At 40.3% G+C, this 18,488-nt stretch overlaps 1 protein-coding gene across 7 annotated transcripts in view; it reads right to left on the bottom strand.

Moving 5' to 3' along the window:
- Positions 1 to 12,143: 12,143 nt before the first annotated feature.
- Positions 12,144 to 18,488, bottom strand: part of APBA1 (amyloid beta precursor protein binding family A member 1) — a 284,105-nt gene continuing 277,760 nt past the window's right edge. For all 7 annotated transcript variants that reach the window (XM_043976132.1, XM_043976130.1, XM_043976126.1 and 4 more), the window contains one exon: positions 12,144 to 16,497. In XM_043976132.1, coding sequence (XP_043832067.1) covers positions 16,426 to 16,497 — 72 coding nt within the window. In that variant the 3' untranslated portion in view covers positions 12,144 to 16,425. The remainder of the gene's footprint in view (positions 16,498 to 18,488) is intronic.

Raw genomic sequence — 18,488 nt, 5'->3', positions numbered from 1 at the left:
GCTGGAGTCAGGAAGACTTATCTTCCTGAGTTCAAATCTGGCCTCAGACACTTACTAGCTGTGTGACCCTGGGCAAGTCACTTAACCCTGTTTGCCTCAGTTTCCTCAGCTGTAAAATGAGCTAGAGAAGGAAATGGCAAAACACTCCAGTATTATTGCCAAGAAAACCCCAAATGGGATAACAAAGAGTTAGACACAACTGAAACGACTGCAACAACAACAACAGGCATTTATATAGTGCTTTACATACATATTATCTCATTATATCCCAATACTGCATGAGGGAGTTACTATGGGTATAATTATATCCATTATACAGATGAGGAAACTGAGGCCAAGAGAGGTTAGGGGACCATGGTCACACAACTAGTCAGTGCCAGAGTTGGGATTCGAATCCAGGTCTTTCTTGACTCTAAATGCAGTGTTATTCCTACATTAAGAAGCACTGGGAATTATGAAATAAAAAAAAAAAAAGATGTACAAGATGTGCTCCCTACTGGTGCTTAATACAGTGCCTGGCATAATAGCAGGCCCTTGGTAAATGCTTGTTGACTGACTAGCTGCCTTTGGAGAGTTTTTGTTTGTCCATGGGAAAGAGTTCACAAGATAGCAAAATGTCAGGTCCTGATTCTAATAGCAGCAGGATTTGGGAGATGAGAGAACAAAGTGGGAAGAAGCCACCAGAGAAGACTTCTTAGAAAGGTAAAGCTTGGGCCTCAGAGACCTTGGAGACAGTAATGATAACAACAGCAGCAGCAATAACTGACACTTAGCACTTTCTACATATTACTTCATTTGTTCCTCATATCAATTGTGTTTTTCTTCACAATAAAACTAAAGATTTTATTATCATGATTTTAGAAATGAAAAAACTGAGGCCCAGAGAGCAGGCCAGTAAGTGTCAGATGTGGGATGTGGACTCAGATCTGAAGTCCTGTAGATTAGATAAACGGAGAAGATGGATAGCCTGGATTGAAAGTTAAGTTCCACTGCTTAATTATTCATAGCTATTCTCAGTAGGCTTGCTTGGCATCTGAGGTTTAATGTTGACAGTCTATCTTGAACTGCCGTTCAAGCTCCAGCCAACCATTTCCTTGGAAGGGGAAACGTGGCCACTATGATTGTAATCTAGTATCTTTTTCTATTTGGTGTATATGATGAGACATTTATCCATGTCATCCAGTGAGCTGGAAGTTGAATAGAACAAGACACCCCAGGCCTTTGCCGGATTCTATGGATTCTTTTGGTTCTGAGTTAGGTACCTCTCTTCTCCACAATCCATTTTTTCCCCATCCACCTCAGCAAAGGCCAGTCCCAATGGGATCTTCAGCCCATCTCCCTGCAAAGAGTCAAGATGAGTAATAACTCCTGGTGGAATTGTACTCTACAGTTTAACAGGGTTATTATGGGCTGGTTGTGGCTTCACTGCCATGACGAACTCTCAAACGTGGAAACTCTCTCTACTAATGCAGGTTGGTACCTTCTTTGAAATTTGTAGTCTTAGAGGGTTGTTTACAGTACTGGAGAATTAAATGACTTGCCCTGTGTCACACAGACACCCAGCATCTTCTTGGATTGGAGATTCCACTATCTGCCTCTCTCTGTTCCATATTGCCTCTCAACTATGGGCACAATCATTATCAAATGCAATCCCTGTGAGGGAGGTAGTACCACTTTTAGTCCCGTGTCAAACTGCTGTTCTCTCAGCTCAACATTCTATCTCCCATCTCCATTCTTTCTCCCAAGCTGTGCTCCCCCAAATCCTGAATGCCCTCCCTCCTCACCTTAGCCTCTTAGGATCTCTATCTTCGTTCCAGGCCCTGTTCATGTGTTATCTTCTTCTTCATGCAAATATTTATCTGTTTATGCATTGCTTGCCTAGCAAGGTTGTTTACGATGCAGTAAACACTTAATAAATGCTCATTGGATTGGATTTTATAAATGAAGAAACAGATTCAGAGAGTCAGTCAATAAGCATTTATTATACACTTACTGTGTTCCATATATAGTGCTAAGTGCTGGGAATACAAACACAAGCAAAAAGACGGACAGACAAGGCAGTTCTTGCCCTCAAGGAGCTTATATATGAGGGGAGGAAGACAACACCTAAAAGGAAACTGAAATGGTGGAGAAATGAGAGAGGGAAATAAGGTACAAGGGAGCATTTTTTTTCTAGCAGGAAACAAAAAAATATTGCTGGCCTAGGAGCCCTTCTTAAATGGAGGTTGTAGAAGAAGCCATCTGAAAAGAGAGAGACAGAGACAGAGAGAGAGACAGAGACAGAGACAGAGACAGAGACAAAGAGACAGAGACAGACCTCAGGAGTGGAGCATACTTCAGAGGCATGAATCTAGACAGGAGTAAGGCTTCAGGATGAAGAGATTTCTTGGGGATTATAGAAAAGTCTGCAGTGCAGTCTGGGGAGAAATGAAGCAAGGTGGCTTGCCCAATAGCTCGTAGCTACTTATAATAGTAACTCAAATTTAACAGATTCAACATTATTCAATTAATGTTTAAAAGTGCACAGACTTATAGGTTTTGTTATTGGGGTTTTGGGCATAAATACTTGATAATAATAAGATGTGCAGTCATATATTATTCGGTCATTCAGTTGTATATGACTTTTTCATGACCCCACGGACCGTTACTGTCCACAATTTGTTTTTTTGGCAAAGATGCTGGAGTGGTTTGCCATTTCCTTCTCCGATGGATTAAGGCAAACAGAAGTTATGTGACTTGTCACACAGCTAGTCAGTGTCTGAGGTTGGATTTTAACTTGGGTTTTCCTAACGCTCTCTCCACTGAGCCATCTAGCTGCCACATATACACATGCACGTGTATGCATGCATGTATGAATATACATGTGTATATATTACACATAAGTATTAATTATGGCAGTAAAGAAGAAATGTAACAAAATATTGCATATTGCCAACACTGTATTATAGATTAAAATTATAATTATCTCTTTCTTTACTCCTTTATAAAAGTTCACTTCAGGTACTGCCTCATGTCAGTAATATATCCTCACCCTATCTAATTTTCCATCAAATTTGTGTACCTTGGGAGAGCTAGGTGGTGCAGTGGATAGAGCACCGGCCCTGGATTCAGGAGGACCTGAGTTCAAATCCGACCTCAGACATTTGATACTTACTAGCTGTGTGACCCTGGGCAAGTCACTTAACCCCAATTGCCTCACCCCCCCAAAAACCCCAAAAAACAGAAAACAAAAATTTGTGTACCTAGAACTGATCTTTAATTTACACAATCAATTTAGACAATTGCCATTAGCTGGCTTTCATCCTCCCAAAGCCCCAACTGTCAATGCATCACAATGTACCCAATAGCTTTCTTGAGCCAGATGCTGACAAACTCTCTGACGTTTCTCAATTTCCTTTGTTCTCACTGACTGAAAGGCAGCATATCAATTTTCAGAGGGTATAGCAATGTCTAGCGTAGAAGTGGTGTAGTTTTTATTTTCCAAAATTACTATATCCGATTATAAAGCTTCTTTAAGTCCTGCAACTGTCAAGTCATTATAACACTGATAAAGTGCCTTTGCGACATTCATCCATCCCTTTAGCAGATTTTCATATGATGTCGCCTAAAGGTCCTTTAGTATTCTTTTTTTTTTTTTGCAGGGCAATGGGGGTTAAGTGACTTGCCCAAGGTCACACAGCTAGTAAGTGTCAAGTGTCTGAGGCTGGATTTGAACTCAGGTACTCCTGAATTCCTGAATCCAGGGCCGGTGCTTTATCCACTGCACCACCTAGTCCTTTAGTATTCTAAAAGCCTTCAAGATGACCACCATATCCCCTTCTTAGCTGTGGTATTCTACTTAACTGTAGTTCCATTTAAAACACCATATTCCAGGTGTGCTCTGCTCAAGGCAGAATTTAATGGGACTAACTCCTATGTACCCCTGAATTCAAGGCCTCTCATAATGTCTCCAAGATCTCTTAACAGTTTTCTTGGCTATTCAAGTTAGAGCTTGTAGTCCATGGAAATCTCAAAATCTCTTTCTTTTTGGCATCCCTTTCTTTTCCCCTGATCTTATATTTGTGAAATTGATTTGTTAAACACAAGCAGAAGTTTGCATTTACCCATCTTAAATTCTACCTCAAGGAGAAAGAGCAATGGTTCTGATGCTGCAAGGGGTTATCCTGGTGTCAAGAAGGTACTTCAAAGTGGTTCATAATTTTGAAAATGCTACAAAAGCAAGCCACTGTACCATCCGCAGCCTTACTTTCCTTTTTGGTAGGGAGGGGGCAAAAAAAAGAGGTGGTTAGATTAGCTTAAAGACTGCTAAGCTTTTTTTTTTTTAACTATGAGAGATCCAAGTATGTGCAGGCTACATGAATCTGTTATTTTTTTTTTAATTTTTTAATTTAAAAAATTTTTTAATTAAAAAAAATGTTTAATTTTTTCAGGGCAATGAGGGTTAAGTGACTTGCCCAGGGTCACACAGCTAGTAAGTGTCTAGTGTCTTAAGCAGGATTTGAACTCAGGTTCTCCTGAATCCAGGACCAGTGCTCTATCTACTGCACCACCTAGCTGCCCCATGAATCTGTTATCATAATATTTTAATATAATACATGATATTATTAATATAATATGCTATTATAATAGCAATAACCTCTATTAGTAATTTAAAAATATGGATTTTAAATTTTTGAATTTTCCATTTTGTTTTTTATTAATGCTTTTTTTGTCTTTATAATATAGTCTTTTCTCAAAACAAATAAAAATAAAACAAAACAAGAAACCCACACTCTTTCCTCCAGCCTGAATCTTCCCAGGGAACAAAGAAAATGAAAAAGAAACATTAGATACAGTGACTGCATCTGACATTTGGCCTAACAATGCCCCTTCTTTATAATTAATTAGAATATAGCCTCCTTGAAGACAGAAATGGAAGGCCTGGCATATAGGAGGTCCTTAATAAATGCTTGTTGACTTCAGAAGGAAGAGGAATATATATTTCATTATCTGTTTTCTGGGACTTCCACTGATTTTTCAGCTACTCAGACTGTCTTTCCTTTAGTGATCTTCTAACTTATTTACATGATTGTAATCACACATCCATACTGAATGCAGAGTTAAATAAGACAACATATGTATGCATATAGGTGTACATATGATCTATGTATATGTACTACATATATGTAGTCATACAAATCTGCCATGTTGCTCCAAATTTCTTAGTCATTTTGTACTGCACAATATTTTATTACATTTCTATAGCATAGTTTTAAAAATAGAAATATAGCCAGCTAAAAGGCCAATTGATTGGGTAATGGCTAAACAAATTGTGGCATATGAATATAAAGGAGTACTATTGGGTTTTAGGAAACTGTGACAAATACAGAAAAACAAGGAACAGTCTACATGAATAGATGCCAAGTGAGAAGAGCCAAGAAAAAAATATGTGTGTATATCTATGTATATATGAAAACAATATCTATCTTATATATATCTATATGTGTGTATATGTACATAGACATATGTACATACATATATATATATATATACTACAGCAATGTGATTTTTTTCCTCTCTTTTTAAAAAAATTCTTTTTGTTATATGGCAGGTAGGGATACTGGGGAAAACTATGGGAATATTAAACAAAATACCCCAAAACATCAATAAAAAGTAAGTTTAAAAAGATAGCTAAACCATTTATTAAGTATTTACTATGTGCCAGACACCGTTCTATGCACTGGGGATACAAATACAAGGAAACACGACTATCCCTACTCTCAAAGTTTCATTCTAATGAGGGAGCTAAAAAGTTGGGAGTGGGTACAGCTTAGAGAGTGAGCTGAGTATGGCTGAGGGCCCACATCAAGTGACAATCTTGGTCAGGGATCAGACAACCAGGTGATCAGGAGCCAGGGAATGGGGGAATATCCAGGTGGGGGGAGAGTGAGTTGATCTGGGATTTTTTTAAAAGCAAGAATACAGAAAAAAGTCCAAAAAAATCCTTAACTAACTTTATTGATATGAAAGAGCACAGTTACAAGCCTACAAGCTATGGATCAATTCTGTTCAGGGAAACTCTCAGATTCCACTTCAGTAGCTTTATGAAAGAGAATATCTTTTCACCAAGTTTCGTCATATAGAAAGATATTGCTGGTCATTAGTTCCTATTGGCCTACTATTGGCGTTCATTGTTAATGTGTGTTAGCTACTTTGATAACTTTTTTCCCCCATATTACTACAGCTAGGTTGTACAGTGCCATGCCTGGAGTCAGGAAGATTCATCTTCATTAGTTCAAATCCAATCTCACACTCTTACTATCTGTGTGACCCTGGGCAAGTCACTTACCTTTGTTTGCCTCAGTTTCTCATCTGTAAAGTGAGCTGGAGAAGGAAATGGCAAACTACTTTAGTATCTTGGCCAAGAAAACCCTAAATGGGGTCACAAACTCACACACAACTGAAAAATGACAGAACAAACATCAGACAGGTTTTATTTGTCCTATAACCCACATATTGGACACAGACTCACAGATTGTTAGATATCAAAGAGCTCTCAGAGCTCACCTAGTCCAATCCATTTGTCATTTCCAATTGTCATTTCATTTGTCATTGTCAAATACAATATCACTTTAATAGACAAAGTCCATGAGATAACATGCTTAGGGCCACACAGATAGTAAGGAAGTGATGGGGCCAAGATTCAAAGCCATTTTTAATCTTATTCTTTGGCAGGGCTCATTTTACTAAACTATGTCTGCTCCTCTCTGTACTTATTCTTCTATTACTTGATGGAAATTAAATTTTCCTGATATTTTAGAAAAATCTAAGAAAGATCCCTTTCAGCACTAACATTTGAGGAGTCTATGATCTTAAGGGGGTAATATGTGCCTTTTCACTACAACCACTATAGGGCACATTATGTTCATAATTTAAGAGTTTGATATGCCCTAAATAATGGGGTGAGGAAGAGAGATGAATTGGAAAAAGTAGGCCTTCAGAAATCCATAGGAAATGCTAGCTCCAATCTGGATTCCTTCTCAGATGCTAAAATTTGGATAAGGATGTCTTTCCCCTTACCCTCCAGCATAAGCAGATGTTGAAAAAGTTAAAACCAGGTGTATGTAGGAAGGGAAGGAGGAATGATGGTCTGGAGGTCTCTCAGCTGTCTCTTCTGCTAACTCCATTTTACTTCTTTCTAAACTAGTGGATGCTCATGACAACAGGTGTTGGACCAGTCATAGAATCAGAGATCTGGAGCTAGAGGGGACGTCAGAGGCCATCTCACATAGATGAGAAACTGAGTCATGAAGGAATTGAGTGACTTGGCTAAGGTTGGATTTGAATAGAGGTCTTCCCAATTCCAACCCCGGCACTCTATTTTTTTTTTTTTAGTGAGGCAATTGGGTTTAAGTGACTTGCCCAGGGTCACACAGCTAGTAAGTGTTAAGTGTCTGAGGTCATATTTGAACTCAGGTCCTTCTGACTCCAGGGCTGGTGCTCTATCCACTGCGCCACCTAGCTGCTCCTAAATTCCTCCCCGCCCCCCACTCTATTTACACCATCTCAATCTACTCCCTGAGTCTGCACCACTAGGTGGATAGCACACTTCATTATCATTAGAATCCTGATTGGTCATTGCCTTGATCACAGTTAAGTCTTTTAATTTTTTTTGTTCTTACAATGTTGTTATTATATACATTTTTCTCCTGGTGCTGCTCAGGAAGACCTTAGTTCAAATGTGACTTCAGACACTAGCTGTGTGGCCCTGTGCAAGTCATTTAACCCTATTTGTCACAGTTTCCTCATCTGTAAGATGAGCTGGAGAAGGAAATGTCAAACCACTCCAGGATCTTTGCCAAGAAAACCCCAAATGGGGTCATGAAGAGTCTGAAACAACCAAATATCTTGTTTAGTTAGTAGTTAAATTATTGTTTTTATGTTGCCTCCTCCCATTAGAAAATGAACTTTTTTTTGGCCTTTCTTTGCATCCCCAGCCCTTATTTAGTACAGTGCACATAGTGAGACCTTAGTGTTTCTTGATTTGAGTTCACATTCTTGGGATAAATATAAACTGAAAACAAAAAGGACTTTGTAAGACTTTACAGCTAAACAGAGGACTGATTTAACAGGTTTTCCTTGGAAAGGCAAAGGAGTTTGGACATTTGGTTTCACGGTATGCCTAAAAGTAACAGAAAGTGTCATTTCTTGTGTGAGAAAATGGGCTTTTGGGACCCTCAGAGATCCCCTCTCACTAGAAGGCCTAACTGCCTGACCTTTTAAGACTGGCCCAGAGTCAGCCAAGTGGGACCTAGGACCTTTCACCCACCTGAAAGCCTTGTTCCCATCAGATGATCTGTTCTCTGGGCTCTGACATCAGCAGGACTGCACCGAACCACTCTCAAATCCAGTGAACCAATAGATTTGAACGATGCTAGCCAATTAGCTTTAAGCAGTGTGGAAGGGCCAACTCTCTGCCTTCCCTCAGAGATCTTATGCTTGCTGATCTCTCTCTTGGCCGGGGAACGTGGGAAGGGAGCCACGTGGCCCAGTTCTCTCTCCTCTAAATCCTAGGCTAGGCTTTCCTAACTTTCAGGGCCATGTGCTCTATCTTTACTAATACTTAATATGCTTTAACAAATGCTTAATGCCCCCAAACTGGTGCAGTAACCTCTAATTTCTAAGTAACATATAAACCCCAGCTATGTTCCCTGAACTTGGGGCAATTATAGGGCGACCACATATAGTTTTATTCGCAAAACGCAGTGATCATGATGAAAACAAGTAGAAAAAACTCCCCACCATTTGAAGCTAACTGCAAGCTTATACAACAACATATGTTGCAGAGGAAGAAAAATAGAGAAATTTATTCTATGAATAACTTAACAAGCTCCATTAAACCAAATCAATATATAGTTTGATACTCAGTGACTTCAGTGCGAAGGTGGACACAAGAGAGAATAACAAAAAAGTATCTGGAAAATAAGATTTAGGTTTAAGAAATGAAAGAAGCCACACTTCTCAGGTATGCATAAGGAACATTTTCTTAAGTTACTTTCTTCAAAAACTGCTTTACTTACATCATCCCTCTAAGAATCTCATAACAACAGTCTATGCCAGGTACTAGAGGTGTTATTATCCCCATTTAGCAGGTGAGGAAAAGGAGAATAAGAGACAGTAAGGGATTTATCCACAGTCTCCCAGCTAATTAGGAACAGCAGAAGGATTAAAATCCAGCTTTTCTTGATGTCAAGTCAACACTATCCACTACACCAAAGTATCTCTGTGGCCATTCAAACTGCTAGTGAAACTTGCCCAGGATCTACTGGAGATCATTGTTTTTTTCATATTTGTGAGTGGCCATAAGATTTCCTTTTTCTTTCTTTCTTTCTTTCTTTCTTTCTTTCTTTCTTTCTTTCTTTCTTTCTTTCTTTCTTTCTTTCTTTCTTTCTTTCTTTCTTTCTTTCTTTCTTTTTTTTTTGCGGGACTATGGGGGTTAAGTGACTTGTCCAGGGTCACACAGCTAGTGTCAAGTGTCTGAGGCCAGATTTGAACTCAGGCCCTGAATCCAGGGCCGGTGCTCTATCCACTGCGCCACCTAGCTGCCCCTCTTTTCTTTCTTTCTTTCTTTCTTTCTTTCTTTCTTTCTTTCTTTCTTTCTTTCTTTCTTTCTTTCTTTCTTTCTTTCTTTCTTTCTTCCTTCCTTCCTTCCTTCCTTCCTTCCTTCCTTCCTTCCTTCCTTCCTTCCTTCCTTCCTTCCTTCCTTCCTTCCTTCCTTCCTTTCCTTCCTTCTTTCTTTCTCTCTCTCTTTCTTTCTTTCTTTCGAGGCAATTGGGGTTAAATGACTTGCCCAGGGTCACACAGCTAGTGTCAAGTGTCTGAGGCTGGATTTGAACTCAGGTCCCCCTGAATCCAGGGCCAGTGCTCTATCCACTGTGCCACCTAGCTGTGCCTTCTAATTTTAACTTTAGCAAGGACACTGCAGGACACTAGAGAGTCTTGAGAGCAAGGGGACAAGCATGTTTTTCTGGAGTCAAGAGCACAGAACTCCCTAATAAGCATCTGGAAGCATGAAATCTTCCTCTACAGTATTCTGTATAGAAATAGAAATAATAAAAAGGTTACTCAGGTGACCTGGGTTCGAGTTCCATGAACTAGCTGTATGATTTTGGATTTGTCACTTTTTGGGGGTCTCACTTTCCTTATCTGTGAAATGAGGAAACTTCCTTTCAGTTCCATGATAACATAATCGGGATTGGTAATTTTTTCCTCTTCCCTGGGTGCAGTTATGCTGGTGGAATACTCAGTTTCCCCTGACCCTAGTTAATGTCTCTAACCTGGATGGGAAACAGCAACAGGTATGGGCAGTTCTGTTAAAAAATGAGGTATATGCATTCCTTAAAAGCACCGTCCTATGCAAAATTGAGCAAGAGAAACAAAAAAACCCAGCACCATGTTTTATATATGCTAAAAGGTTAAGGAGTACACAAATGCTACAGTGAACAGTGGCTGAGCCTGGAGTCTTGGGCAGCAGATTATGCCCTGAGGTGTCCTGCACATCTCGGGGCCTTGGGGCCTTGGGCAAAGGCCATGGCAGAAGATGGGGGGGGGATGGCCCTCCACCTAAGGCTCTCATTGCATCAGAAGATATATAATAAATATCCCTATTACCTTACCTTGACAAAGACTTGTAGTTTGCTGCTGAAATGGCTGTCAGGAGTTTGGTTGCAGCGCGTGAGTTTTGAACTCAGGTGTTTTGAGTTCTTTCAATGATTCTCAAGATTTTTGAAAGTTGCCTAATTTTGAGTTTTTGAAACAGGTGTTATAGCAGAATTGACTGTAAATGTGAATGAGTCCGCCCTGTGAAGTTAGAGCCAAAGGGCCAATAGAGGTGGTGGAATTGAGGGGTTCTGTCCCTCCAGACTTATGGAATGTGTTGATTGTGTTTGGGAGACACACACCTGGGTGTTGAGAGTAGGAAGTAGAAGTGTAAAATCACTCTCATCTAGTCCTCTGGAGACAATTTCTCATGGGCAGGTATCAGAGGTCTCCATCAGCCTTATTGGGGGCTCTATTTATATGAATTGTCTTCCAAAACAAAACACTCCCTACCGACCTCCCCTTCCCCTACTGGTTCATTTTTTTGAGCTTTGCGAACTATGTGCTTGGAAAGGGACTTGGTGAACAACAAACAAAAACTGACCGGCTGCTGTAGCATGAGATAGGAAATCTGGGTGGGAGCAATAAACCAAAGAAATGAGAAATCCCATAACATCTCTAAGTTCTTTGTGTAATATAATAAAACAATAGCTAATATTTATATGGCATTTACTTTGTGGTAGGCATTGTGCTAAGTACTTTACAATGATCTCATGTGATCCTTACTACTATCCTGAAAGGTAAGTGCTAATAAATCCCCATTTTACATTTGAGGAAACGAGGCAAACACAAGTTAAGTGACTTGCCCAGAGACCCGGCTAGTGCCTGGTGCTGGATTTGAACTCACAGGTTCTGTCACAAGAATGATAATGATCTATGCAATTTACTCTCTTTAAAAGAGGCCCTATCAGGAGAAAGGGTGCATATTCTTCCTCTACCACCTTTTTGGTGATCTGAATGGGAAAATTAAATTTCACTCAAGTCATTGTTTTTCTTCACACTTTCCTTCCATTTGAAGTCTAGGATCCCATTTGCTGGGGATTTTCTGTGGGAAGAAGGGCAACATTCCCTCTTCCTCTCCATCTCCAGAAATGGGTAAATGGGTGAATGGCTAGGTGTGTGTACACACACTCCCTTCTTCCAATAAAGTTCTTGCCAGTTAGTTAAGAATACAAGTTAGGCTGTGTGTGGAGGAGAGGGCTAGGAGATGGAGTGACAGAAAGTTATTTTGGGTCACCAACGCTCTGTGTCCATTATGCATTTACTTGTGTAGTTTCCCCCAGAAAAACCTAAGCTCTCTAGAGCAGGGGCACTGTCCTTTTCTGACTTTGTATGCTCATCTCCTGGTGTCAGTCACCTAAGTAGGGGGATTCCTAAATGCTCGAATTGAATTGAATCCAAGACAGAGAGGTCTTCCTTCTTAAAATAGCTATTGCCCTTACAATAACTTTTGCTTTTGTTATGCCAGGACTACCCACCAAGAGTGTAAAAAATTCAGCCATGACCAATATATAAGGGTGTTTTTTTTATTGTCATTGCAAATCTTACAGACATCAGCGCTCATTTAAATAAGGGAAGGTAGCACAGTAAATATATCACACAACCCAAAAAATCAAACCACTGCTGCTGTGTGTACAGAGGAATTACATTCAATAGATGTGCAGTATCATCAACATTCCAGGCTCACACACATATTTTTATATATATATATTTATATAGATTTATTTATATATATTTATATTTTATATATAGAGATCATTAAGTTTAGTGTATACAAAGAAAACGATATTGTTACAAATACAATACTGTACTTCTCCCCACGCTTTACAGTTCTATCTCACCTTCTTTACAGAACAAGACTACAACTTCATAGTCTAGGTACTGTGCTAAATATGTACAAGAAACCTCCCACCCACACCATCATCTTCAGACACTGCCGAGATTCAGGAAAGCATAAATTAAAGAGTCCTGCACTCCAGGAAACCCAAATCAAAGATTTGACAATGGATGTAATTCAAACCGATGAATGGATTTTTTTTAAACCTATGAAGGAAACCGAGGCAGAGTCAAGGTGGTCCCTTATATGTAAACACTGACAACAGTTATGCAACTGGGTCAAAACCCCTGGTGAAGGGACAAATAGGTGGGTGGTTGTTGTTTTTTAAATCTGACAGATTGTGGGAAATGTGCATGTGTTTGTGTACTGGGTGTTTGTGTGTGTGTGTGTGTGTAGAGCGGGAGAAGGAAGAAAGGGGAGGTAGCAATTTATTCTGGGGCCTTTGGGGGACCTGTGCTTATGGAAAATGGGACTTACCTTTTGTGTGTTGTTTCTCATTTCTATTAAATGGCAGCCAACCCTTGTGTGCATCCAGTTTCTTCCTGCTAAGTCTACCCTGGTGGGCAGTGGCAATTATTATTGGAGACGTGAGGTCTGGCTCCTGGGTAGTTTAGGTGGAGGGTGGTCTTCATTGTCCCAAACTCCCAGGGGCCCCTACGTGGCTCCCTACAACCCTCACATTGAAGAACTAGAGCTGGAGTCTTGTCATCTCCACAGAATGAAAAAGAGGTAAATAAAAATGGGGGTTGATACCTGACATTAGTAACCAGCGTGCTTTAACCCCTGGTGGAGTAGCTTTTCACTCAGGCAACTTATGGAAAGGCTGCTCTGTACATAGTCTTCTCAGTTATACATGGTATTTATCATATTTACATATATTACTATATATAGGGATGTTAAGAAAATTTTTTTTTAAAAAAATGTGATCTTTATAAACTAAATTGCTAACATTAAGAAAACTTTTTCTCCTGCATCATAATTGCTTCTGCCCTGTGGTGGCCAGAAAATGCTTCACCTGTGCTCATCAGTGCCAGTGCTGTAGCATTCAAAGTCCTATAGCCAGGGACTGTTTTTACTTAATGTGAACAGTGGGTCACTAAGTCCATTTTAATCTTGTGCTAAAATAGAGATTGGGTCTGTTCACTTTCTGAGTTTGCCATTTCTGTTGCTTTTCTTAAACCTGTCCAGGATTTTATCAGTGGTAAAAGCAGAAAATACATTCTTTCCCCCCCTTCCTCCCTTGAAACATTCACTGAGCGCCAATCCTGGGTAAGGCATAGTTCTAGGTGTTGGGATGACGAGATGCAGAGTTGGGGTGAAGGGGTGTGTGAGGGGGCAGGAGAATCTTTATTTAAGCACCATCAAAGCCAGAGTTCTCTCTAATAGCAACAAATAGGGAGATTTTTTTACCAGCATAGCTAGGGCAGCCCTCACCCAAAGAGGGACTGCCTTCCATGCATGCTGTGGTTGAAGTTCAGGAAAAATACCACCACCTTTAAAGTCTACCATTATCCATCCATTCCTTTTAAATTAAGGGGCCTTTCTATTTAAACTTCAATTATTCCCCAAAGCTAACATATTAAGTCCCTAACCCCTTTTATGGAGGAATAGTGAAGAGGGTCAGACCAGGGATTTCGTCAGAGGAAGAAACTCCCAGTGTGGAAAACTCTTCACTGAGATAGAGGAGCAATTCCTCTAGACATTGTCTTAGAGAGCTGTCTGGGGGACTGTTACTTACTCCTTGCTCTTTCCTGACTCTGAGCTTAGATTACTATTGCATGCTGATGTCTGAGATGAACACCTTAGTATGGAAGGCGTTCCTCACAGGAGAGCTCTATTAGCAAGAGGAGGAATTGGCAGACCTATGAAAGGAGATGAAGACTAACTCGATACTTCATAATTCAGCCCAAGGCCAGCCTTCAGTATAAACTCAAGAAAGTGACTTCAGGGCTCCTACAACTTCCTTAAGCATTTCATATTGAGGAAGGGCACATCTCTTTTCCAAGGGTATCATTTGCTCTGTCTGGTTTCATTTCTCCATCAGGCATATGCTCAAAAATTGAAGACTTGGCTTTTAATAATTGTAAGATATGGGACTCCCCTGTTTTTAGAATGAACCTGAATTGATAGAGCCCCAAAGAAAAGTAGATTAGATCTTATGAATTAACTTCTCCAGGTGGAGATGTGGGCCTGGTTTTTGGTTTTTATCTTTATTATTTTTATGCCCTTCCCTTCTCTCCTCCATGGTAATAAATAACCACTACCCACAGTTTGCTCACTGAATTCCTATGTCAGCAGACATAATGAATAAATATCTTAAAAGCAGAGGACAAGGGGTTTTATATTAATATTAAAAATATATTAGTTTTTCTTCCCCTGATTCCACTGAGGTCACAAACAAAGTAAGACAAAAAACCCCGAAAAACAAAAAACAAAAGAATTAAAACTACACCCCACATGAAATCAAAAATATTCTTTGGACCAAGAATATGTAAAAACTGGCTCAGAATAACAGTATTACTGAGACGCCTTTGCTGAACTAAGAGTCCATAAATATGAGGCACCTGGATAACATGAGGAACATTCAACACCAGGCCAACTCTCTCTCAGATCCACAAGGCTGGAAGATGAAGCTTAGAAATAATCAGCTAGGGCCATAAGGTTCCATCAGTGCTCAAGTTTGCTGCGTAGAGAATATTCATGTCTTGTTGGTCCTCGAAAAGAAGAGAAGCTTAGTTCAGTCTATGGACCAGAGGAACTTAAAACTTAGGAAAGGAAGAGATGGTCTCCTGCCAAAGAGTAAGCTTCTGGATCCCTGTCTTCAAGCTAGCTAGGGGAGCAGCTTCAATTCACTGAATCTGGGAGAGCTCTGTCAAAATGTATGAAAAGTAGGAAGTACCTCGGTTAAAATGATGCAAAATGCCCAAAGGACAGAATGAAAATGGAATTTCAACCCATGCAGCCCCTGTAGTGACCAGGAAGGGACAGGGTTACATGATAAAAACACTCTAGGAGTGGTGTGGGCCTTTGACAGATGGTGTCTGGGGACCTAGTGTTTAAACTTACAACCCTAGTGGAATGGGATGGATGAAATGGGTTGTAAGAGACCCCTTTTGGTATTCATTGGCTAGTGACAGGGGAGAAACCCATGTAAACTTAGTGGGCCTGACTAATCTTGAAGCTATCTGCAAGGCCATTATAACCACTTTCAAAATGTCACTGGTCCCTCCCCTCTCCCTTTATTTAAATCTTAGTGGCCTTTTAGTATCTATATTTAGAGTAAATAAACATATTGCAAATTAAAGACCAAACATGGAATATGTTTGAAACCTGCTCAGGAACTCTGTGAGGAAATAGTGAAGAGAGTTAAGCCCTCAATCTACTTTGGTCAATCAAGTTCTTTAGCTATTTATTTAGCTATTATATGGGTTCCCCATACCCAAACTTGTCCCAACATAAGTACACCAAGGAGAGAATAAGAGCACCAAAGAACTTCTAGCCAACAGATTTTTCAGCTCCCACCATCACCCCCATTTGGTAAACCTTTTTCTGAGGTCTGGACTCCACAGGAAAAGGAAAGCTAGTTCTCTCTTCTCTCCTCCACCCCTTCCAGGATGCCAGGCATACTGAAAATGTAAAGCATTAACTCTCCACAACATTCATTTGCAGCTGAGTTTGCTGGGAAGATCTGAGCAGCTCTCCCTTCTGCAAAGAACTACACACATTAAAATATCACTTGTATTTGGGGATGGGGACTGGGGGGAAAGATGGAGCAAGGGAGAAAGAAGGGGTCCTGGTGGACACTTTTCTTCTGGTGCATGACAAAACGTTGTGTGTGAGAGAGAGTGCAAACGAAATGTCTCCATGGTCACAAATGTGCAGCACTAGAAACATAGCCACTAGTGAGGAGGCGTCCTCCATGCATGTCGTGAAGGTGAGGAGCATGGGTCTCAGATGTAAACAGGCTGTTCTTGTGCCGTCAACAATCTGTACATGGCGGCTGGCATCGTCTTCATGTGGATCTAAGTGGGGAGAAAAGCGCCCGCAGCCAGTCAATCAAACAGTAACCACAAAGCTGTTTGCATCTAGAGCAGGACCAATCAGGAATTCGATTCCTGGAAGAGTAGAGGAGACGAGGGGGTCCTGCCCAAGTTAACACAGGGAATTTCTAATCGGTAAAAAAAAGAATATAAAATCCTGTATTTTACATATAACATATAAAAAATCATTGCCTGCTATATAAAAACACCATCACCTTTATTAAGAGGCAGAGCAGCTTAGTGGCTAGAAAGTGGCCAGTCAAGAAGAGCTAGGTTCAAGTCTTTGACATATACTGGCTATGGAACCCTAGGCAAATCACTTAACCTCCAAGTCCCTAGGCTACTCTTTAAGATGATATAAGTTACAAAGCAGGTGCCAAATCCCCTCAATTGCTAGTGCAATACCTTGTTGTTGTTTAGTTGTTTTAGGCATGTCTGACTCTGTGATCCCATTTAGGGTTTTCTTGGCAAAGATACTGGAATGGTTGCCATTTCCTTCTCCAGCTTGTTTTACAGATGAGGCAAACAGCATAAAGTGATTTGCCCAGGGTCACACAGCTAGTAAGTGCCTAGCACCAGATTTGAACTTAGGAATCTTCCTATATAGGAAAAATTCCTGTACTGTTATCCCAGCCTCTCCATCTCCTGCCCTTGGCCATGCAGTCAGCACTGGGTGGGTAGATGAGTCTACCTGACTCTAGCCCTGGCACTCTATCCACTGTGTGACCTAGTAGCCCACACCTCTGATAATCAGGCAGTCAAAAGGAGGCATTAGAGCTAGAGTGATCTGTGAAGGGTCACTAATCTAATATCCTCATTTTACAGATGAGAAGACTGAGGTCTAGAGAGATTAAGTCTAAGGGACTAAGACTTGCTGAAATTTAGCAACAGAGCTAGGATTCCAGCTCAAGTCCACATGGCTCTAAATACCCCACACTTTCCACTAAGCTACACTGCCCCTTAGTATGCTGGTGTGACAAATGTAAAATAAAATGACCTTTTAATACAAAAGAAGGTCTAGTGGGAGAAACACTGGATGTAGACAGAAGACCTGGGTTTGAATATTTCACCTGATTTCTCTCCAGGGTTTTAAACTGAGATAAATTGAAAACGGAGGAAAAAATACAAAGTACTGTGAGATTGTTGCTGTAGATTCTCCCTTTTGTCCCAGAAGACATGAATAAAAACATGAATCAATAATACAGTAATATTCATGAACAAAAGCAAAAGGCTTTGGGGAGCTTTGTGGCTGCAGATGTGGTTGTAATCTCATCTGGGCTAACTTAACTCTTTTCTTTGATACAAGGGAAGACTCACTGAGGGTCAGGGGGAGTTCAAGAGGAGCTAGTATCTGGAACTGCTATGATATAAAAACAAAAGGCATCAGGAAAGCATTCATTTTTTAAAAGCTATGAGAAGTAAGAGACAAGTGTGTCTCCCTTAGCCAACTCTTATTTTGGTTACTTAAATAAAAAATAAGTTGTGGACTCACCTTTGAATTTAAAATCATTTGTTAGCTACTCAAAAAGATACATAAGGATGGGTCTAAATGATAATCACAACACCCATGTGGCATTCAAGAAATTGAAAAGATGCGTACCTGCCCATGGATATCATTCATGTGGTGTTGTGAGCCCAGGCTTAACTCTCTCCTTTTCTCAGACCCCCTTTAGCTGAAAATTTCCCATATTCTTATTCCAGCCTCCCCATCTCCTGCCATCCTTGACATCGATAGCTGGGTGAACCTCTTATCCTTTGGAAGCCTTGAGAATACCCAACTAGTCCTTTCAAAATTGCAGTTCACTTATTTGTTGACTCAATTAATCCATTCTTGTAGGATATCCTTATTAAGGCAATACCAATCAATAGTGGAGGGAAGGCCCTAGACAATCAAACAGGGGCTAGGGTGGAAACTGCAAATCCCCCATTGGCCAAAGTAAATTTTAAACCAATAATCTGACCCATCCAAAACA

This window comes from Dromiciops gliroides, chromosome 1, assembly GCF_019393635.1.
Source record: "Dromiciops gliroides isolate mDroGli1 chromosome 1, mDroGli1.pri, whole genome shotgun sequence".
In the NCBI taxonomy this organism is placed as follows: Eukaryota; Metazoa; Chordata; class Mammalia; order Microbiotheria; family Microbiotheriidae; genus Dromiciops; species Dromiciops gliroides.
Note: the sequence above shows the minus strand (reverse complement) of the source record. Positions and strands in the feature narration are given on the sequence as shown.